The sequence below is a fragment of the Hakea prostrata genome, chromosome 2, assembly GCF_041222555.1.
Source record: "Hakea prostrata isolate BN-2017 chromosome 2, UWA_Hpros_2, whole genome shotgun sequence".
Taxonomy (NCBI): domain Eukaryota; kingdom Viridiplantae; phylum Streptophyta; class Magnoliopsida; order Proteales; family Proteaceae; genus Hakea; species Hakea prostrata.
The window spans coordinates 3,960,621-3,983,047 of NC_142601.1; the positions used below are offsets into that span (position 1 = coordinate 3,960,621).

The window sequence follows — 22,427 nt, forward strand, 5'->3', positions numbered from 1 at the left end:
GTCTTCAGCCATCGCTCACGCTACCAAACCTTTGGCTTGTGACTTATTCCCTTTTGCTATTATGGTTGACCTTAAATAGTTGCTTGGATCGTTATCGCTTAGTTTATTTCTTAGTTTGGCTTTGGGCCTCCTTTGTTTGTATAACTAGTTTGTTTTAATTGTTGCTCTTAGGTAACTGCTAGGCTCATTGCCTCTTAGGTTGCTTGTTAGTTGAGGTATCTTTCTCGCTTTGTCTGGGCTCTGTCCCTTGTACTCTTATAATTTCTTTTATTGTTTTTGGTAATGAATTATTTACATCCAAAAAAAAAAATTTAACAAGTCTAGAAGGAATCTTCCACAGCAGTCATGGTGCATGTAGAAAGCATTTCTATTAACAAGAGTGCCTAAAAAAATAAAGACACTAGAGAAAATATTAGTGAGATCTTTTTTCTTTTCAAGTTCAGTACAGTCTGCCTGATGTATCCAATGATACATTATACGTTTGGTATGATGTTGATCAAAGCCATTCTATTTGTCTAATGCATTTTTTTTTTTGATTTAATGATGGATAAGTTCACCATTAGATCATCATATTACTATAAAGTGATACACCCACAATCATAAAATACACAAACTAAGAAAAGTGGTTTAAAACTATGGAACTCGTTTTCATCTATGCATGATCCATGCATGGCTTCCAAAGTTAGGTGTTTTTGGGGTAGAAACTGCCACACTTGTTTAGTGCATGGAGCATCAGCATCCATACATTTTCTTTATAAAATTATTTGCCAATTGACCTATAAATGATGAATATAGATACCATAAACTTGTCTTCCAAGAAAACCCATTTGGTCGTTTATCACTGATAAATAATTCTTCACATAAGTACAAGATCAAATTGCCATTAGTGTGACTTCCAACTCCTTAAGCACTGATTAGTAACTTAACTAAATCTATATTGAAGCATCAATCCCGTGATCGATTTTGGTTTCAGTCGCTAGCAAGCTGAAGCATGAATAGACATAAGTGTTTGTATAAGGAAGAATCTATAAGCTTATTATTAAGAGATTGTTTTATTGCACGTGAAGTAGAAGGTGGAGAGTAAGAAGGACGGGGAAGAGAAGGGATATTAATTTAAAACCCTAATCGAAACTTTTGTAATCACTACTTGACACAATTGTATGTTAATTTCTAATCATATTCTCTCATACATAATATGTTCTTAGCATGTGAATCTCTTTGTACATGAGCCATGTGGTGCCCCTTCCATGTTCTCATTATTGCACGATAGATTCTTTTCCATGTGGGCAATGTGACAATTCGCTACCTTACCCTAAATTTTATTTTATCTTGTAATTAAATAGTTCAATCTCTTAAATTAATTTTTCTTTGTTTCCATTGCAACTAGGTGCCTAAGGAGGGGAAAGAAAAAGATAAGGTAGAAGAATGTCTTAACCAAATCACATGAATGAATCACAAAGTTTGTGTAACTAAGAAAAGAAAAGAAAAGAAAAGAAAAGAAAGGAAGATTTCCTAATTTCACACCAAAATACAAGTTTGGTCACTTACTTATATTAAAAAAAGTTGTCATATGTGTTGTATTGATAAAGTATAGGGCTTTTCCAAAAGATCTAGGATTGAATTCTCAATATTTTGTATGTGTTTGTCAATTTTATCAAAGATTGTTAGATGGGTTTTGAGTTAAAATTTGGTTCTTGGACAACACTTTATCTCTTTGTTTTGCTTGATTTATATCCCAGGAAGCTATGAGATATGACTCGCAGACAATTGGGAATGGTGACACTTAGATACCAGAAAACAAGAATTAGGAGAGATGAGCAGAAAAGCTGCCTAAAAAAGTGGGTTATTTTTCTTTTTGTCAAAGGTCAAAACATCAACCAACGGATTTGAAAACAAACTGACGCATAGAATAAAGAATTGTGAGAGAGAGCTTAACTCGAGGGATTAGACAGAAGAGAAAATGAAAACAGTGATTTATCTGAGTTAATTCTCCCTCTCAACAAGGAAGAGGAAGTTAAGAAGGCAAAAGGGCCGTTTCTTTCTTTGCCTCTGAGATCTTCACTCTTTTTCTGACCACAACGCAACAACACCAGGATTCAGAGATTCGGTTTTGTAAGCTTGCGAATCTCACTTCTTCCTCCTCTTCCTCCTCCACTGCAGAATCCCGATCGGTCAGATCAAAGGCTGACGCAAGAAATCTAGATGAGATTGGCCAGCTAATGCTGCCGGTAGAAGATGAAACACATAAGCTGTCAAAATCCCAACAACCAGATTCGAGGTATGTCAGACTAACATCTCTCTAAACTCTTTCTGGGTATACGTTCAAAATCTTGAATTTATTGTTCCAAACTCATCCACTTTCGTTTCTGCCCATACCCGTTTCGTTTTTCTGGGAGATCTGTACGCGTTGATGGTATCTGGGTTCTGCTGTGCTTGTGGGTATTTAGGTTCAGGAAGTTTTGGTCTTGGTTTCGAATCTGGGAGAAAATTTAGAAATTGGGTCTGGGTCGAAATTGGGGGATGAGTTTGGAACCATAGCAGAAGCTGAAATTGAAATTGGGTGTGGTGTGAGTATCGAATTTGTTCTTTCTTTTTATTTTATGTTGAATTGACAAACTTTTCAACTGCTCGATGGTTTTGGTGAAAGATGTGAAGTAATGGTATCTTCTGTATCATCTGGATTAATGAACATCATTACACTCTGTTGGAAGCCTACCGGAGGGGGCTATCTTTCCAGTGCAAGCGAAGATGGAAGCGGTCGGACAGAAGGCTTGTTATGGTATAAGAATTTTGGTCACCATGTTAATGGTGAATTTTCAATGGCAGTAATTCAAGCCAACAATTTGTTGGAGGACCAGAGTCAACTTGAATCAGGGCCATTGAGCACACTAACTACAGGTCCAGAAGGAACGTTTGTTGGGATCTATGATGGTCATGGAGGTCCAGAGACTGCCAGGTTCATAAATGACCACCTCTTTCATAATCTCAAGAGTATGTTCTTCATCTGATCGTTCACTTTTAAGTCCATTTCTTTTGGAGAAAAACTCAGTTTTATGACAGCTTGTATGACTTGTGGTGTTGTCTTGCTCTTTCTACTGAAAAACCCACCATATTAACCATGCCAATCGTCAACTATTTTCTTGTCTTTGTTCATAATTGAACAAAAACTTTGTAGCAATTTGCTTTATGAGGGACTTATCTCACCACAACCGGAGGCTAAAATAGGTGTCTGATTGAAAGCCGATGTAGAGAGTACTAGTTGATTTATTATGCTCCTGAGTCTCTAGACTATTAAACCAAAGATACTGATTTTACAAATTCTAGTTATCATATGAGAAACCCAATAATCAATTGCTGGTGGTATAACTATTCTGAAAAATGTGGATTCATGTGGGGAAAAAAATTTAAACTGTTGAACAAATGAGAAGTAAACTCTGCTCAAATTGGTTTTACTACAAATCATCTGGTGAGGATACCCAAGGTATTGTCTTGTTCTCTCTACTGAAACACCCACCATAATAATCATTTCAGTCCTCAACTATTTCCTTGTCTCTGTTCATAATTGAACAAAAACTTTGTTACAATTTAATTTGAGTCACCACAACCAGAGGCTAAAATAACTGTCCGATTTAAAGCGGTGTCAGAGATTACAAGTTGATCCATATGCTCCTAAGTCCTGAGTCTCTTGACTATTAAACTGAAGATACTGATTTTATGAATTCTAGTTATCATATGATAGACCCAATAATCAGTAGCTGGTGGTATGGTTATTCTGAAATTTTTGGATTCATGAGTGGGAAACAAAATTTAAACAGTTGGACAAATGAAAAGTAATGTCTAATCAATTTTTTACTAGAAATCATCTGGTCAGGTTCAAACCCAAGGTATTGTTCCCAAATGGCACTTATAGTGCATTTCCTTGAGGGAAATCAGTTACTTTGGACAGGAGTTGAAACTCTAGCTTTTGAAAAATAATGATCAATTTATAAGATTAGTATCCATTTGGAAATTACATTGGCATCTTACTAATCGGACCGAATCTGGACCAAAAATCAAATTTGAGGCATGAATCTGAACTCCAATACTATGCACCTCCAGTTTAAATCTTTGATAAACCTGTGCAGTCATCCCCCCCCCCCTCTTAGGAAGTATCAGTCAATAGAAATTGTTAACATATGGTTTGAATGCAGAATTCACATCAGAATATCAGGAAATGTCAGCTGCTGTTATCAGCAAAGCATTTTCAACAACGGAGGATGAGTTCTTATCGTTTGTGAAGAAGCAGTGGGAAAATAACCCACAAATTGCATCAGTGGGTTCATGCTGTTTGGTTGGAATTATATGTAATGGATTGTTATATATTGCAAATGCCGGAGATTCTCGGGCAGTGCTAGGGAGATCAGAAAATTCCTCCAAAGAAGTCAGAGCTATTCAGTTGTCATCAGAGCATAATGCAAGTATCGAATCTGTAAGAGAGGAGCTGCACACAATGCACCCTGATGATTCACAAATAGTGGTTTTAAAACACAAGGTTTGGCGTGTGAAGGGCATTATACAGGTAATTCTCTTTGCACCTTATCTCATTTTTAGTTATCCGAGTATGCTTCTTTCCCATGCACTGGGGCTCAATGATTTTTCGGGCCTCCGGGGGTTTGTTTGGTTTCCTTTTTTTTTTTTTTTTTTTTTTTTCCCCGGGGGCGGGGGCGTTCAGAATTCACTAGACCCAAAATTCTATTCTGAAAATGTATAGTGTAAGTCATTTCTGCTTTAACCTCACAGAAAACTCCTTTTGTATGCAAAGCAGTGTTGTGATAAATTGCTGTCACTTGCAGGTTTCAAGATCCATTGGTGATGCCTATCTGAAAAGGATGGAGTTCAACAAAGAACCTCTATTGGCACGGTTTAGACTGTCCAAACCTTTCCACAAACCAATCCTTAGTGCTGAACCATCGATTTTAGTTCAAAAAGTCCACCCACAGGATCAGTTTCTTATATTCGCCTCTGACGGCCTTTGGGAGCACCTGAGCAATCAAGAGGCTGTTGACATTGTCAACCACCATCCACGGAATGTGAGATTAGAACTGCTCATTTTGAGTTTCACTAATGGTAATTTTGCCTGCTGGTATTGATGCCACCTTATTTGTGCAGGGAATTGCTCGTAGGCTTATTAAAACTGCACTCCAGGAAGCAGCTAGAAAAAGAGAAATGAGGTACACAGACCTGAAAAAGATCGAAAGAGGGGTGAGAAGGCATTTCCACGATGATATCACGGTTATAGTATTATTTTTAGACCCTGATCTGGTTCGCCGGAACTCATGTGTTGGTTCTCCTATTTCAATAAGAGGAGCTGGGACGATGCCCACACATGCTAAATGGTAGTCCAATAAGTTGTACATCTTCTTTTGATCCCTTCTCCCCATTTGTACGAGGAAGAAGGCAAAGAATTCTTTATGTATACTGACCTCAGGCTCTCTCAAAGACGGTATAGGTGTTGATTTAAGCTGAGAATGCTATGAGGAAGAAATCTCTTTTTAGAAATTGATGGGGTTGGCACAAAACTTAAAAACAGAGGGCCATCCTTAACAGCTTGTGGGTTTTCTCAGCATTTGTAACTCAAAATTACACTAGTGCTGGTTTGATTGCTGATGCTGTTGGACACCAAAATCGCACCAAGAACCATGACCTGATATGTGAAGGAAAATAATCATCTGAATATATGAAAGAAACTAGAACCACACACTGTGGGTTGGTTATCTTGATCTAAATGGTTATTTTAGAAGGGGGGCAATTTCACAATGAAGAACAGGTGCAGAGTGTTCATATTCTCAGATAGATAATTTTGTATAGAATTTGACTTTGGCAAGAATTTGCTGTTGAGAGTGATTACTATGAGTTCTTGCTCTTCCGGAGTGGTTTTATATAAGTAAAGCTTTTTGATCCCGAGAATCACTTGTCCTTTTTTTTTTTTTTTCCTTTCCACTTTCTGTAAGAATAATTTTTAACTTTTCAAAAAGAAAAATCATTTATAAAACGATAAAGAAAATACATATATTTTTCTCTTGACCAACAATCTCCTCGAGTTCTCTTTAAACATATGGGAACCTGCAAGTATTCTTCTTGTTTCTACTGAACTCTACCTCATCCTAATTGGGTGGTGTCTTCTACATAATATTATTCCTTCAATCAATAATATTTGAAGCCATACAAGTTCGATCTTAAGCTTTGTTTCTTTTCTCATTACTTCTCAGGTATCTTATTATTGCACGGTAAGGTTTCTTGATGCAGCAATGGTGTATAAAATAATTCAGATCCTTTACACCCTGGTGCACGGTCCACCTATTTTTTCCTCTCACACTCAACCTGACACAAGTGGGCCGAGAGAATCTGAGCTAAAAAAAAAAAACAGTCACTACAAATGGCTCTAACTACATTACCTTTGTAGCCCAGATTTTGTAAAACCCAAATCAGATCAGCCAAAACGGCTGGCCTTCTGATGATTCCAGCAGAACTGAATCTGCCAATTCATACTGGATCTAGAATTCAGGCTGGAAACAGCTCAGCTGTATTTCTGCCTCTGTGGTTCCAATGTATGAAAATACCTAAGGCCAAGAATGGGGTTTGGGACCACAAAACCACCCCATTCACAGATGAAAGGAGAGACTTGGTGCAGTGAACAATAAATTCTCAACTTCCCTTAAAATTCTGATAACAATTAGAAGAAACTGAGAAGATTAATCAATGTCAACTTGAGGGAACCAAGAAACTACCATTTAAATATCTGCAAAAAAATTTCCAACACAGAGTAACATCCATTCATTCTTCCAGAGAAACGGAGTAATAAACTCAGGCACTCTCATTCCAATGAAGATAGATACTAATAGCAAATAACACAATCTAAATTGGGGTTGAACAAAAGAAACTGTAACTCATGTCAAGAACCTATCCATCCCTCAAGGTCAATAGTTTCCATGACTATTCTCCCACACCATAAATACATCGAGAACGGATCAACCCCAGAAAATTATGTCCCAGCCGATATCCTTTTTCTCCATCCTTGTAGAAGCAGGTGTACAATTGTTTACAACCAGCACAGCATCAACCTTTAATCATTTGCAAGTCCATATATGGTTCGTGAAAACATTAGCTTAGAAGCCATCAGAGGAAGTACAAACCGCCAGAAGATTATATTTGCCAAATAGGAGAGCCTGACATAATTCAAGAACAGTCCCAATAAGCTCTTTACATTTCTCCTTCCCCCCCCCCCCCCCCCTAAAACATCAATCAAATGGAGGCAGTGGAAAGGCAAAAAAAAAAAAATTTAGTCTCGAAATTGCCAGTGAAAAAACTGCATATCAAAACCAACTTACTGTAAAATAAAGCCCCTACCTCAAGTCCCTCCATGGACCTTACCAACAACAGCTGTCTGTAATAACCAACAGAATGATCAGTATAGCAAATGTACTAAACCCTTAAACTTAGTTATCCAAAAAAAGGTAATAAAAAAGGCATAACCTGAATAGAATTGGCCCCCCCGTTGACCTGAGATGAAGCAACAGGTAGAGGTTTCGAAAACCTGAGGGAAAAAAGAAAGCATGTCATCTCCAAATACAAAATTCAGGCACACACCAAGCCAAAATTCTTGTTATAAGATGATTGCCCTTTACAAGCACCGATATATGAGGAAAAATAAATATCCAAATGCAAACCTGATTTCTCTTGCCTTCTTTTTCTCTTCTGCATTATCCACCTTGGAAACTGTTCCAAATCTAGCTAAACGAGCCTTCTTCTTTGCCTCCTCATCAGCCACCACTTGTGATGGAAGCCCAAACCTGTGAGACATAAAGAAATGGGTCAATGTAAGATACGGAGCTGCCAGATATTAATGGATCCACTGTCCTGGCAGCACAAGTCATGAAAGAAAATCTGAGTAAAAATGGGGACCTCTCAGCTCTAGCTTTTCTCTTCTGTTCTTCAGATTTCTGCGTGACATTTAATCCATGCGAGGCAGGTGCAGTGCCAAACCTAACAACGAGACGGAATCCATGTTTTATGAGGTTGAACAGGATGGGGGAAAAACCAAAAAACATAAAACACATAGTTTTGGCAAAGCAGAAACCTACTTTTTAATTTCTTCTTTGATTAGACATGCTTGGTCAAAGTTTTCAAGGCACCCAGGTGCCAGCCAAGGGCTTATTGCCTCAACTTGTTCATCAAGGCATATGCATAAACTAAAGAGGAGACATGTGTTCCCCATCAATCAGTGATCATTAATATTCATTATGAAGGCAAGTGCAGGCCTAGCCAAAAAGCCTCTGGACCTAGGTCAGGCTTTGACAAGTATGTTTTTAGTGCCCAGAAATTAGGGGAAAAATAATGCTGTCTCCAATTTTTAACTGCCTATGATGGAAGCAGACAGGATCCTGTCTTTTTACCTAATCGTCTCCCCACCCCCAACCCAAGGAAACGACAAAACACGCGAAATTGGTAAGAAAATCCCACATTTAGGAAATATGTCTGAGAGGGAGACTTCAGCATGGAAGCATTCCCACAGTGCAAGTAAAAACGCAATGCAGATCTGGCACCTGCTTGAGCTTAATTTCCTTGCGATAAAGGTAGGTTTGGTTGGGTTGCATTAAGTTATAGGCCTTCGATGCCATGGCTTTGAATTGTAAAGAATCTTTAAGGAGTCCAAAATAGGGGTAAATAGGTGGTAACAACTTAAAGCTTAATTAATTAGTAATATTTTGTATTTTAGAGTTTAAAGCAGTTTTGAGGTTAGTTCTGGTTAAGTTATTATTGACTAATTTAAATTAGGGAACAAAAGTCTTTTAGATTGTAACTAGGATGGTTTCCTGTGGATCCGTTGCATTTTAAATAGAATTAGTTTCCTCTATTACATTAGGACTTTGCATGAGCTAATTAAAGGCCTATCATAACCCCAACACGAGAGAATTAAGTAAAACTAGAGTAAACAATTTTTGCATTGAGAAAACTTGGCTGCTGCCTCCATTCTCTGTAAGAAATAATACTCTGGTACTTAAAAGTCCAGAACTGAGCTGCTGGTTTCTGAAATCCAGGTAGCTCTCCGAGTGCCCGTTTGGCTAAAGGCGATGAGTGTGGGTACTAGGTGCTTGAAATCATACTGCCCTTCCTCAACTGAGGAATCAACCTTCAAACATGATCTGCCATTATAAACAACAGCCCAGGAAGTGTGTTACTTGGTAAGATCTACCCTGCCAATCCCTTTATCTTTCCCCCTTCAGAAACCACTTTTGTTCTTGGTTACCCCCATTTGTACGGATCCACCTACAGCCTATACACATCACCCATTTACCTTGACAAGTGAACACAATTCTCAGCGTCAGTTGGGGGTGGGGTAAGGCTTTTACATCCACTCTCTTTGATATCAATCACTAAACTAAACAAAGTAGCTAAGGGAATCGAAGCCAAACGTACATCGACTGCTCTAGTCTTGACTCAGACTAAATACAACTCGGATCCGCTTACTCGCACTCATATGCAAGACTCCAAGACATGCCCCTCACCCAACTATAGCTCATCTGGCTCAAAGCATTTTACCATCCAAGATCCAAAGTTTTAAAGCTTTCTGAATGTTTGGTTTCCCAAGAAACCTTCATTTCTAAACTATACCTAGTTCAATCTAACCATTATAACCCTCCAACGTTGGAACTATATACACCCCAAACCAACCCCCTTACCTGATACAAGTTACAGCCTCTAACCGCTCAACTTTAGTTCTTGTAGACTCCAATAAGCTACCAAAACCCTAACTTCATCAAGAAACCTTACTTCTACCCATCCCAATTGTTTTATACATTGTTACTCCATTCCACACACACACATATACTCCAAACTATGACCAAAAAGAATCAACCAAAACCCCATTTAAAAACCCCGTCGATACCCCAACCATCTCAATCCTGCAAATTTTTGAAATCTCAGCCAATCAACCCATGAAGAAGTCAGCAGCCTAACACTACCAATCCATATATGTAAAGGCACCACAGTATCTCATCCGATGTTCTCATGCTACCTAACAATGAACCTAAATCAATCATAACCATTAGAGACCATTATCCTAGACAGCCTGTTTAAGTTGTTTCTGAGCAAAAATCTTCACATTGGCCCTCATTTAATTGAGGCTACATAAAAAACAGAGACAGTCAATAGTCTAAAAACTGTGAGGTAGTTGGATACTATGCAGATCTAAAGACATACATGTGCAACAAGAACTAGTACTGGAAGTAGTATTTCATTATTAGCTTCCCCATTATTAATCTGAAAAACAACATAATAGTTCAACTTCAGATTCGATTGCAAGTAATCCAGTCACTTGATTAACCACTGTCCATCCTTACATACTGATCCCAACCCTAGCTCTCATCTTCCTTCTATATTATTTTTCTAATCCTGGAGTGAGAACCCTAGTTTTCATCTTGCTTTATTTTTACCTTCCCCATTAGATTTCCCATCCTCAATTACTCAAACCCCTCAAAGAAACAAAAGCATAGGCCTATTTTTGCCTCCCTGAATTGGTTAGTTCATATAAATAGGCGGAAATCTAGGGCTACACCAAGAAGACTCAGGCTTTGCTGATTGCCAGTAAGGGTGATGTGAACCGAACCCAGGGCTGAAACAGGGCCTAGGATGGCAGCCCAGCACCCTAAACTTTTATTTTCATCTTCTACCTTCTCTGAAAAGGACCCCTGTGGATTTGACCCGATAACTCAGGTTGGAGTGAATAAATTGTGTTAGGATTACATAGGGTAGCTGTGGACAGATTTAGAGGATCTAGGATATGAGGTGTATGTGGTAAATTTGGGAGAAGTTTCTTGAGATAACTTATAAAGACTAATGATGGGAGAACAGGATCAAACTTGGATCGAGTATAGGATTAAGTAGCCTAGTAGTTGCTCACCAAGTTTTGTCAAGTTTGGATGGTGAACTTCCCAGTAAAAAGGAATCTTGATTTTGGAGGGAATAGGGAGTCAAAATCCAGAATGAATGGATCCAAGTATTGGCTGGGAGTTCAGGGCTGCAATAGAGATCGAAGATGGTCTGGTAAGGATATAGTGAATTAAATTTTGGAGGATTGTGATGGAAGGCTGAGAAGTCAATAAGGATTCTTGCTTTGAGTGTGGAAGAAGGGATCAAATTCTGGGGGTGAGGTTGTTAAATAGAAAATAAAGGAGGGAATAAAAGGAAATGAGGCAGGCCACCAGACACCTGGATAGGGGCATTGTAGGTGCTTGACTTGAGGGGGGATGGAACTGTAGAAGGCTGTCTTTTCAGCCCTAGCAAGACTTCAGGCTTGACTTCACATGGACCTCAGTGTTCTTCAATCTTGGCTCTCCCAATTGAACAAACAGCAGTAATACTCAGAGGGTGGCCTGAATCAGAAATTTTTATTAATAATCTGAACTGTGTCCTTACCCATCAAGTGGAGGGGCTTATTTATACAACAGACTAGGGTCTTACTACTAAGATGACTCCCCTTACTGAAAATAAAGTGTAACTTAACTTAGGCTAGGAAAATGGACACTAATTAGTTCTTTATAAGCCAGACCTATACAAGGACTTGGACCCAAGTATTTGTCCTTAACAACACTTGAACTGATAGCAATAACTTTTTTTTTTTCTTGTCTTTTCTTTTAAATCCTACTGATTGGGCTGTCACTGCCCAATCAACTAAGCTAAAAACATCAGCAAAAACATGAAAAAAGATGTGTGCTACTAGGCAGCAAGCCTAGGGGCTTCTTGGACTTCCATCTGGTGAAGGAAGGCTTGGTTCCTGCATCACCTCCTGCCTGGGATATTTCTCCTGCTGGTGTTAGGTATCCTCTAGTTGGCTCTACATTAGCAGCCATCAGCACAGGGCTAAGGTTGCCCATCGCAACCTAGTAGTTGTAGGCTTCAAGTCAACACAACCTCTCCACAAGCAGACGAATATACTAAGACATTACTTAGATCACAGTGAGAGGCACCTCATCCACTTTGTATCGCTCTTTTATGTTAGAGGGTGATCAAAGTTTCACCATACTCAAGCTAATCCTTCTTCAGTTTGAGTTGAGCTATTTTTTCATTTACTTTGATGATTGTCACTATGACAAAGTCTAAATCCTCAAGACTTATAAGGTCCAACCTAACAACATGTATAGTCTAGATGTTTCCATAAACCCCATCCCCTTCCCCTCTCCCTAAACCAAAAAATGAAAACTAACACACATGAGTGGCCAAACACTCACAAACAGAAGAAAGGACATGGACTAGAATTCTTGAGAAAGCATTCCACTGCATTGGATTGCAGAGGGCACCATCCCAGCCAAAGGCATGAGTATGGCTGTTATCTCTTTGAACCAATTACTATAAGGTCGGCAACAATGTGTTAAGGGGTGGAGGTACCCGAGCCTCCCCCCACCTTTCTCATTTTTTTTTGGAAATTTTGCCTCTAGCCTCTTTCCATGTGTTAATTATCAGTACTTGGCCTCCCAACAAAGACAATAGGTAGAAAAGTCATTGTGTTTTATGTGAAACATTAGTAACACCCCGCCCCCATATTAATCTGGCTCCGCCCCTAAGCGTGTAGTTGCAAGAAATTTGACGTTCAGTATTACAAGAACCAAGAAATTTCCACTCTAAAAACGCAGTAAATGTGGCATGTTAAAGAGTCTAATCATAACAAGTTCTACAATATCCCTAGCAATTTCAAAAGCTGGAAGTTTACACCCTAAATGTTGGGAATGGCAAGCACAGCCAAGACTCTTCTAGTAGAACCCTAACATGCATCCTAAAACACCCTAAATGCTCCTTCTTCAGTAAAATATAATACTGTTTCAAAATAGAAGAACATAAACCTTTCCGCGCGAGAATTCCGCTTTTCTGCTTCTGAGAGTTGAACGGACATTCCGAAACGCTCTGCACGACGGATCTTTTTCTGAAGATCAGACACGGGAGCTGAAGCAGAAGAAGCGGCATCGGCAGCGGCAGGAACAGGTGGACACGTCATAGGTTCGGTTCTCACGGTTTCACCTTCCTTCTTCGTTGCATCCGTTAGAGGATCAGAAGGTCGGCTAGATGAATCAGTGGATTCATCTAAACGTTCTGTCAGGGATGCCTGGTGATTATCTGTGTCTAGGTTTTGTGTAGCGACCGGTTCGGAGATTTCTATATGCTTAGCTTTCTCAAACTCAGTCGACGCCATAGATGAAACTAGAATTCGTCGAAGCAGGAACAGACACAAAGCGAGAAGCGAGAGTTTCAATTTTCAACACAGCGGTATGCCTTGATACGGATTTTTCGCTCTTTCCGTGCAGACACCTTCGCCTTCTTGAATTGCTCTGAAATTCTGTCGAACATTGACGCTAGATTGGAATCTAATCAGTCAGCATCTTTTTCAAATCTGATTACGTGAGCCACCCTAAAAATTCTAAATCGGCTGCTCAGATTTCCAGGGCCACAGTTACGTCCTTATCATGTCTTTTGGTTCCGTGATTCGCGTGCTGTCTTTCTAAATATCTGTAAAATGCTATGCTTTCGGATGACGAGGTAGTGCTTAAAGGCCAGCGTTCGATGGTCGCCACCTACGTAAATTCTATTAAATCTTAGCCGTAAATCTTAGCCGCTCAAAGCATCGTGTACCCATATAAGAATCGAATTTATTTATTATTTTTTTTTTGAATGAGGTTCATCCGAACTAGCTTGCGCGCACCACAACTAAAGATACTGACTATATAAAATTATATAGGCGGGGATTATATATGCGTAGCTTCGCCCCTAGCCCCAAGAGAAGTCGAACTCTGAACTCCTATGTGGAATTTTTCTTTTTCAACAAACCAAACCATCTTTAATCCATTGAAATCCACGTAATCTAAATGATGGACACTACAAGCCCTATTACTCAAAATCCCTAGATCTCCACCCAAAAATAAAATACTTCCAAATTACAATAATATGTGATTTTTTGCATTAAGATTTTAAAATAAAATTCATGATAATTTTTTTATTGCAACTATGTCCCAACCATCTTACGCAAAGTTTAAAATATTCCACGATATTATACGATGTTAGTTGATACGTATCCATATTTAACCCAACTGATACGATACATTTCAATATGTCTCTCCATTAAATAGAAATAGTATAAATACAACACAATTTCGATACATAAGCGATATGGTTTCAATACCTTCAGTAAATTTGATATACACCCTTCGGTATAACAGCTGAAACCGATAACTTACCGTACCGAGAACAAATTCTCACAAATACTGTTTTTAATAAAGATTATATCCATGTGTGACACCATTGGTGTTGGGATTTTTCACTGAGAATTGTCCCTTCAGTATAAAGATTCATTTGTCATAGCCATGCATGTAATAACCCTGTCACAGATGCCATTGCAGAAAAATCCATTTCTTTCTTCCTTCAGCCTTCTCTTTGTAGGAGTTTTATCCAGCTGAACAGTTAATGGTGGGTAACTGTCGCCTGTCGTCGGCACTATTAGTTCCTTTATCTGGTTTCCGGCTGAGAAAACCTTCATTGTCAGATCATTACTGAGATGCCCAATGCAGCTAATAGATGGCACAGACAACACAGAGATCCAGTCTCTTGATTCTGTACTTCAAAAGCCTCTTGACCTAAGCGCGATTTCAAGCCTCGCAACAAGGCTCGCATCGCCACTATCAACACAGGCGAGTGTATTTGAATGGTTAATCTACTTCCTTCCCCGGAGTTCAAAGCACCTACATATACATGAAGAGCAAAACAAGAGTTAAAACAAAATGGAAGGACAAAATTTGCAGCCTACGATAGATTTTAATTGATCAGCGCAGCTACACTAAGGTTTGAACTGATCTATCTTATTTGAAACAGGTAGAGATTCATCCATTTAATTTGCAGTTGAAATGGAGGTGGTCATTTCACCATGGACCAGTTGGAAACTTGGAATGAATGGCATGAAAGGCAATTAGGACACCCTAAACACAGAACTGCCCCTGAAGGTCTCCCGTAGGACCAGCCTACCCAAGCACTACATCTTTCTGGTTTCCTTAGTCTAGTTTATGGCTTCGGTAGCTTTTCCTGGTATATGAGCCAAGAGAAAAGAATCCACAACCCATCAGTAAAGAATACAATTTTTTGTGTCATCACCATTTTCTGAGGGAAGATCAGAAAAGTTCATTCACAACCCGAATCAGTAGCATACCAAGCAGAAAGACACATCTCATATAAGAATACTTTTTAAATATCCTTTATTCAGGATCATGGCCCTTTTAGGTCCCCAAGTTGCTGTGGTATAGTATGAAGGCTCAGGTTTCTTACCTAGACTCGGGTATTTAAACTACCAAGATCCCAACCAAGCTGAACTACCAAGGAAAAACAACCCCCACCCAAGGAGCAAAAAATCACTGGCAAAAGGGGTTTCATTGGCCGGCAAAACCAGTGAAACCCCTAAATGTCAGCGACATTTTGCTGACATTTTCAGGGCAGTACGTTGGTTCTTGAAGGATGTGAGGTTTTTGTTGTTAGACCTGTGTGCTTCAGATCTGCAAAGTTCGCTCTTCACTTACTGTTTCTGCGATTTGGATCTGAGATTCTGTTCTTGCTCGATCTAAAGTTTTCCTCATAGTCGTCTTCAGCTCTGTGACCAGCCATCAACTCTTTTTCCTCTTCTTCGGCTTCTTCTACTCCTCTTCAAAACCAGAAAACGTTGCAGCAATAGTAGAGGGAGGGAAAGTAAATATAAGGTTAAAGGAAGAAATCTCTGGCTTTCTCTTCAAATAAAACCTGACATTTCGCAGAACAGTTTTCCTTCCTTCAGGTCTGCGACTGTCTCTATCTGAAGTTCTTGTGGTTGTTCTTGTCTTCTATCCGCAATTGTCTCTGGTTTCAATATTTTCTCTTCCAGTTAAGAGTTTTGCCTTCTTGATCCATGGCAACCTCTGGTTCTCTGCCCCTGAAATCGTCCTATGTGCAAGCTACACTCTTACATAGAAGACGATAGTGGTCTCTGTTGCAGTCAGCTAGGCGAGCCAGTAAGTCCAAGCCTGTTGACAGAGTACGCAATATGAGCAATTAATGATTCTTTTGGCAGTTTTCGCCAACATATCGCCAGTTTGGCGATTTCCAGCAATATTGGGTTAATTTCGTTTCGGAGGGATCTTTCGTTGCACTGAGTAGCAAACCGGCGAAATATGCCAAAATGTTTTTACCTTGCCCCCACCCTCCCAAAAGAAAAACAACAACAGCAACAACAAACAAGAGAGACAAGGTGGTGGAGGCCTGGTCAGGATATGCAGGGGACCTAGGGACGAATCAGAGTTGCAAGGGGGAGAGAAGAAATTGCATTAGAAGAGGGAGGGGCAGAGAAGAGAATCATACATGCACACTCGAAATGATACTGTCTATCTCAGTCTGCTTCAATCTTTGGTGACAAATCTAATTGACCCTGATTACTCCCAAAAACTGAGGCTAATAAAAATAGAAACTCGATAAATCTCAAACTGGGGAGTGAGCCAAAAAAAGGATAAGACTGAATTATTTTAAAGCTAATCAATAGTTTGGGATTTCATTAAACAAAAGAGATGAGTGGCTGTAACCATTACCAGGCCAAAGAAAAAGAGTGATACAATGGCAGGACAACACAGGTTGTTCGCGGGGGTGGGGGGGTTCAAGGGCCAAGAAGAAGCGGCATACAATGAAACCCCAGAAAGGAGACCAGCGGGAAAAGAGCTCAATATTAAATCAGCAGGGGAGCCTTGACAACCAGTGATGCACACAGGAGATGCACACAGGAGATGGAATTCAAACCACAGCTGCTGAAATCAGGTATGAATTCTTTCTTTCTTCTTTTGGTTCTCAATTCTTTCACTCTCTCTTCTGTTCTCCACATTCTTCCATTTTCTTTCTCTTAGAATATGTTGGCACAATAGAGGTGAAGCAGGAAATGAAATGGAGTGGATGGTTCCTTTGACTCTGATACTAATTTGGTGGAGGGCAACTTAGAAGAAGAGGAAAAACTGGTCAAAAATCAGAGTTGCAGAGAAAGAAAAACTCCCACTTGCACAGACCAGAGGTTACTCGAACCATAATTCAAGTCATCATCTCAAATCTGCATAAATCATTGGTTATACACCAGTTCATAAACCCAACAAACTAAAGACTCCTAACTACCTGGGGATTAGGTTCTTCCCTTCAGCCTATTAGTTGAATGCTGGCCCCTCTTCCCCTCTTTGTATATTCTCTCTTCCCATTTTGGCATTGATAGTTTATTCATCTAAAAAAGGGGGACAAAAAAAAGGACTCCTAATTACTCCTAAAATATAGGCTTAATAGAAACAGAAACTCAGTAGAACTCATACTGGAAACTTCCCTAACAGTTGATGATTACAACTTTCCTAACTTGCTAAATTTCTACCAGACCCACTCAAAACTGAATCCAGTCCATCTCAATTTGATACCCAATTGGCTTTGGGTTGAGTTCAAGGAGTTTATCTGAATCATAAGGTGAAAAAGAAAGCAGCATAAACTTGATTTCTCTTTTATTTCTTCCTCAGTCTCAAAAAGGTATGGTAAACCCACTTGCTAAAATGCACGTTATTTACCATTATGGATCCCAATTATTTTTTAAAAAAATGAAAATAAAAAATAATTCAATCACCTAGTGAAATATAACCCCTCCCCCTGGAATTAACAAACAAACAAAAAAAGAGAGACAGGAACTTTCCACTCTCTGTACTTTGCTTTAGTATCAGTACTCCTCACCACCCACCCCTACATACTGGTTGATGGTTCACTCCCTAAAATGAAAGGATTACATCAATGGCACCAAATCCATGAGAAAATGCAGTTAAGTAATGACATCAGCCTTAATATATTCGTTTAAAACCAAAAATACCCTTATTTAGTGTAATATCCAAGACTACCCTCCCAAATACTTCTTCATCTTATTCTTCTTCCACCTCCTCTTCCTGCAACACCATCTGCCTCCAACCACTGCTGAAACAAAAATCGCACAATGCAGTAATTCTTTTGAGTTCAAGAGACAATACTACCCACATCCACTCTTAAGTTCATTTTTACCCTATCATGCATTATTTCCTCTCAAACTTTGCAAGAATCCTCTGATTGAAGCTTTCATCTCTGCATCTTCTCAGGCCCACCAGTCCTTCAAGATCAAGATTCTCCAATGATTTCAAGTTTCCACTATCCACTGGAAAATGAACAGTCCCAAAAGAACAGATTAAGCAACTACAGTGTTTAGGTCGCCAGCTCACTTTCCAGTTTCCAGATCACAAGGTTAAGGAAATGGTTATACAAGAAATGTCTTAATATTCTTGGCAAAGGTTGTGCTGATTATCATCCCGGAGGAAGCGACGGCTGAGGTAATGGTGATTTCCCGCCCCTCCTATCTTTCTTGTTAGCAACAGTAGCATTGAAGGGGACATTGGCCAGGGGGTGGAGAGTTGGAATTGCGTCATCTCCGTTGACCACTTGAGGGCAGCAATGTTTGGTCAGTCAGAGGTGCAGAGGAGTGGGGGGCAGGGTGGGTTACATAAGAAAGAACAAGAAGAAGACAACTACGAAAGAAGGGAATGAAGTCAGAGGTGAGGGTATAGCTGTCTTTTTCATTGCATTTCTAATGATGTTAGCAAATATGGTATAGTTGATAAAATCTTTTCATTTCAGGGAAGAGCAATGTAATTTCCTTCAAAAAAGGCATCACCACATTATCGCCGTAGGGTTAAGAACCTCTATACTATCATAGAAACTCTGCTCCAATCTATTTCACATTTTTCATTTGAAAGGCCCATGCAAAGAATGACTTCACAAATGAATCGATACAGATAGCAGAAAAAGTAAACATAGGAAAAAAATAATGTAAAGATATATACAACTAAAATAAATCCATATGGCCAACATACCTTTACGTGGGGTAGTTACAGAGAGCAATCTGTAAATGTGACCGATCCTGTTCAGTCACATGTTGTCTGATGAAAGCTCTTCTCCACCAAACCTGAAATGCTTTCTGGATATTGGGACAATCATCACCCTTGTTCAGGAACCGATCAAACCAATTCACTAGTATGGCCTGTTGTTGTGACAGTGGCAATGTAAGAATCGTCTGACACAGCCCATCCTCCACCAATTTCTTATCAACTGATCTAGAAGCTCTCCTCATCCATCCAAAGTCTTCATATAGAGCCTCCAACCATGTTGATAGCAAATTATACCTAGCATCTTTTGGCACCAAGATTTGTCCTCTCCCAACGGCAATACACAGCTGAGCAGTAATCTTGCTGATTTCATACCGATACACTGAGGGGATCTTTGAATGAAGAATAGCAAGATCTTTCTGATCTGCCCACAACCTCAAAAACTCATCAGCCATCTTCTTCTCAATCAGAATACCGACAATCCATTGCATATTGTCAGCTTCTCGAGAGATCTCACCCATTAAAACTCCCCGATCACGCCTGCTCTCATCCAAACTTGCAGCTTCAGACAAACTAAGGACAAGAGAACTGAGGCATCTTTGGCAAAGATCATAAAGAGCTTCTCTGGATACATCAACTCTGTTACGTGGACAGCTGTGATGGGTGAAGTCCTCCTTGAGCAAACCAGAAATCAAAGTTTTCATTTCTCTTCGGGCTTTATCATCCTTGGCTCGTAAGATACCAGTAAACAGTTGCATGAAGATATCATCAGATCTAAATGAACTAGAAGGTTCCCCCGAAATTCTACAAAGAACTTCAGTGCCTGAATCATGAAGCTGAAGCTGAGAGAGGAGAGAAATGACTTTCTCCTCCTCATCCTCAGTCCATGGAACTGCTTCCAAGTATGCCAGGCATGATGCTATCCCAGCATCAAACTTTATAGCTGCAGAAACCTGCAAAATAATGAAAAATATTACAACGATTCGGAAGACCATCCTGTCCAAAGTATACACAGAATACAAATTAATGATCTTTCCCCAAACCATAAGACAACTCCAGTAGCATTGGTGTCTAAGAAACAAAGATCAGATCTGTTTACCTAGAACAACTGCATTCTATCCCAGGTTCCACGTGAAACAAATACACACATAACAAAAGCTGAAGATGGCCAAAGCTACACATACATCTAAATGTCCTTGAAAGTGGAAAATCCCCTCGTTTTCAATTTCACATCAAAACACAGAATTGTAGGAAACATAGCATCAATTCATTTGACATGCGACAGGAACTTATTATCTACTTTCTTTACTTTGATTTTTGGTCGACAACTACCATATTAAAAGTTCAGATTGACGCCATAAAAAATGAAAAAGAAGAAAAGTGTAACTTAAGTTTAGAGTTAAAGCACAACCACAGTAGCCACAGTCACATTCAACACTTGCATTTAAGAAAGTTAAACTGCAAAGTGGAGAACCCATAAAAAGATTCTGTTGCTACTTACAAACCCATCAGACTCTCCAAAGACCATATAAAGAAAGCCGTTCATAAAAAGAAGAAAAAAAATTTGATGATACCCAGAAAAAAGGACGAAGAAATCTTACCTTGAGCAAACCTAACACCTTCTTAATGTCTTCTTTGATCAATATCTTCTTCAAATCATCGCTATACATCATGACCACTGTCTCAACATAGATTTCCACATCGTCACAATCACAAATCTCCACCGAATGAGAGACGGCCCCATTCTGAGCAAGCTTCTCTGCAAAGAAACGGCTTCGACCAGCAAGAACCCGGCGATGGACGTTCATAGAAACCTTAAAGCCATCTTTCGAGCTCACAGTAAGCTTAACATCACTGACACCTAGAGTTCCGCAGTTGGGTTTGTAAAATGGAGCTTCAACCAAGATCCTCGAGACCCTCTCCCGAAGCTCGTGAGGCTTGTCGTTAGAACGCCTAGATTCTCGCAGTTGTTCTTCGGACATCATTTCGAAGAGGGTGGAGGTCGATCTGAGCTTGTCTGGTAATGCAGGAGGAGGAGGAGAAGGATAAGGAGAAACGACCTTAGAGTTTGTGGGAGAAGAAGAAGGAGAAACCCTAGAAACAACCCGTGAAGGAGAGAAACAGAGATATGGGTCTGGTATAAAACCCTGTTTTATCATCGTTGAGACTTCTCTGGATTTCAGTAGATCCTCAGCCGCCATTGGAGACAGCTTGGGCGCCATTGGTGTGAATGCTCAGAAGTCTTCAAATCGAAAATCCAGAGATGGACACACGACTGAGAAACTCGTCAGTGACTGTTCCCACCAAACGACCACCGTCAATCAGAAGCAAAGCATTAATTAGAAGACCACGTTCTCCTGAGATTGTTCGTTGCTTTCTGATCAAATCAAATCAAATGCCGTGGATCACGAAAAAGATAACTCCAGTGAATGAATATGATCCACCAAACTCGAGACAAGTAGACCACAAACAGTTTATACAATTTGTTTTTTGGGCGTAAGGGAGCTTATAGCTCATAACTTCATACATGTGATGTGCCCCCCCACCCCCCACATGCCGTCACCATTCGAGTGAGAACCGAGTAGAGCAGTGATTGTATTGATTGCTCTAATAACAAAATAAATATATCGCGAATGCAACTTGCTAGAGTGGTATTTCTCACATATTTCTCACAGTTCTCAGTAGAGAAATCATGGTTCCACTTTTGCGAACAACAAAGTGATTTATTAGATAATCGTAAAAAAGGGGATCTTAATTACTATAATTACTATTCGAAATTCGAAAAAGGGGCCGTTGAACGGTTGAAAAAAGCCCAGGCCTGCTTACGGAAAGTAGAAATGGAAGCAGATGAGTTTCTAGTTCCGGGTTCCAATCCCGGGCAACCCATTAAAGATGTAACCAAAGTATGCTCAAACGGGCCCGGATGAACTTCAGACACTAAAAAAAATAATGACTAAATTGGAGCTAAACGGATATGTAGATTGATTTTACTGAACACTCATTGAGATCTGACCGTTCAATCTATAGAATTAAGTTTGATAAGTTCGTTAAAGTTTAAGATTTTTCCCACTATTTACAAGTAATTTTCATCACCGTGCCTTTTTTTTTTTTTTTTTTCTTACTGGATAAAGTCGGAGGTTCCCTTGGAAAGAGGTTTTCTAAGCCTAGGGTTCTTTGGCGATGGCTTGTTTTATGATTAACCGAAGATTCATTGATCGTTTCCAAAGAGACAGTAATATAAGTTTAACGTTAAAAGGCTTCTTTTTTTTTTTTAATTTAATATCATTCAAAATGACAACTGGTGAGATTAACAAAACTAACCCATAAATGAAAGAGAAAAATTAAAAATATTGTTCGACAATTTAGATTTAGTTTATCAAATATGATGTAGATTTTTAGAGGCTAAGAGATTCACATGTCCGTTCAACTACCACCTTCCCAAAAATAATAATAATTAATTAATTAATTAATAGA

General features: G+C 39.3%; 3 protein-coding genes across 8 annotated transcripts; 1 reads left to right on the top strand and 2 right to left on the bottom strand.

Annotated features, from left to right (window-relative positions):
• The first annotated feature begins 1,607 nt into the window (after positions 1–1,607).
• On the top strand, positions 1,608–6,131 carry LOC149023338 (putative protein phosphatase 2C 38). Its single transcript, XM_089143883.1, has 5 exons — positions 1,608–2,278; positions 2,648–2,991; positions 4,191–4,558; positions 4,833–5,069; positions 5,149–6,131. The coding sequence occupies exons 1-5, from the start codon at positions 2,220–2,222 to the stop codon at positions 5,377–5,379; spliced, it is 1,239 nt and encodes a 412-aa protein (XP_089000009.1). The 5' UTR covers positions 1,608–2,219; the 3' UTR covers positions 5,380–6,131.
• A 704-nt stretch (positions 6,132–6,835) lies between these two features.
• LOC149023339 (uncharacterized) lies at positions 6,836–13,412 on the bottom strand. 4 transcript variants are annotated; one of them, XM_089143885.1, is made up of 6 exons: positions 12,876–13,412; positions 7,942–8,022; positions 7,707–7,829; positions 7,513–7,573; positions 7,368–7,419; positions 6,836–7,205 (listed from the first exon to the last, which is right to left on the bottom strand). In XM_089143885.1, exons 1-6 carry the CDS (start codon positions 13,220–13,222, stop codon positions 7,183–7,185), a joined length of 687 nt encoding a protein of 228 aa, XP_089000011.1. In that variant the 5' UTR covers positions 13,223–13,412; the 3' UTR covers positions 6,836–7,182. The 4 variants fall into 4 exon arrangements, with proteins under 4 accessions (XP_089000011.1, XP_089000010.1, XP_089000013.1 ...); XM_089143884.1 differs by having other exon boundaries at positions 7,387–7,419; positions 12,876–13,411; XM_089143887.1 differs by having other exon boundaries at positions 7,368–7,423; positions 12,876–13,410.
• A 616-nt stretch (positions 13,413–14,028) lies between these two features.
• LOC149023340 (BTB/POZ domain-containing protein) lies at positions 14,029–21,456 on the bottom strand. 3 transcript variants are annotated; one of them, XR_016171518.1, is made up of 4 exons: positions 20,555–21,456; positions 18,942–19,906; positions 15,588–16,064; positions 14,029–14,762 (listed from the first exon to the last, which is right to left on the bottom strand). XR_016171518.1 is itself a non-coding variant. In XM_089143888.1 (3 exons), exons 1-2 carry the CDS (start codon positions 21,173–21,175, stop codon positions 18,944–18,946), a joined length of 1,584 nt encoding a protein of 527 aa, XP_089000014.1. In that variant the 5' UTR covers positions 21,176–21,456; the 3' UTR covers positions 14,032–14,762; positions 18,942–18,943. The 3 variants fall into 3 exon arrangements, 2 of the variants coding, with proteins under 2 accessions (XP_089000014.1, XP_089000015.1); XM_089143888.1 differs by lacking the exon at positions 15,588–16,064 and having other exon boundaries at positions 14,032–14,762; XM_089143889.1 differs by lacking the exon at positions 14,029–14,762 and having other exon boundaries at positions 14,769–16,064.
• Positions 21,457–22,427: the final 971 nt, after the last annotated feature.

Bases quoted from the DNA above. Each gene is read 5' to 3' on its own strand.
- LOC149023340 (XM_089143888.1), bottom strand. From the start codon at position 21,175: ATGGCGCCCAAGCTGTCTCCAATGGCGGCTGAGGATCTACTGAAATCC. The intron at 19,907-20,554 runs GTAAGATTTCTT...ATTATTTTGCAG, and splicing joins AGGTGTTAGGTTTGCTCAAG to GTTTCTGCAGCTATAAAGTT.
- LOC149023338 (XM_089143883.1), top strand. From the start codon at position 2,220: ATGCTGCCGGTAGAAGATGAAACACATAAGCTGTCAAAATCCCAACAA. The intron at 4,559-4,832 runs GTAATTCTCTTT...TGTCACTTGCAG, and splicing joins GTGTGAAGGGCATTATACAG to GTTTCAAGATCCATTGGTGA. The intron at 5,070-5,148 runs GTGAGATTAGAA...TTATTTGTGCAG, and splicing joins TCAACCACCATCCACGGAAT to GGAATTGCTCGTAGGCTTAT.
- LOC149023339 (XM_089143884.1), bottom strand. From the start codon at position 13,222: ATGGCGTCGACTGAGTTTGAGAAAGCTAAGCATATAGAAATCTCCGAA. The intron at 7,830-7,941 runs GTCCCCATTTTT...TATGTCTCACAG, and splicing joins AGAAAAGCTAGAGCTGAGAG to GTTTGGGCTTCCATCACAAG. The intron at 7,574-7,706 runs GTTTGCATTTGG...TTTTTCCCTCAG, and splicing joins AAGAAGGCAAGAGAAATCAG to GTTTTCGAAACCTCTACCTG.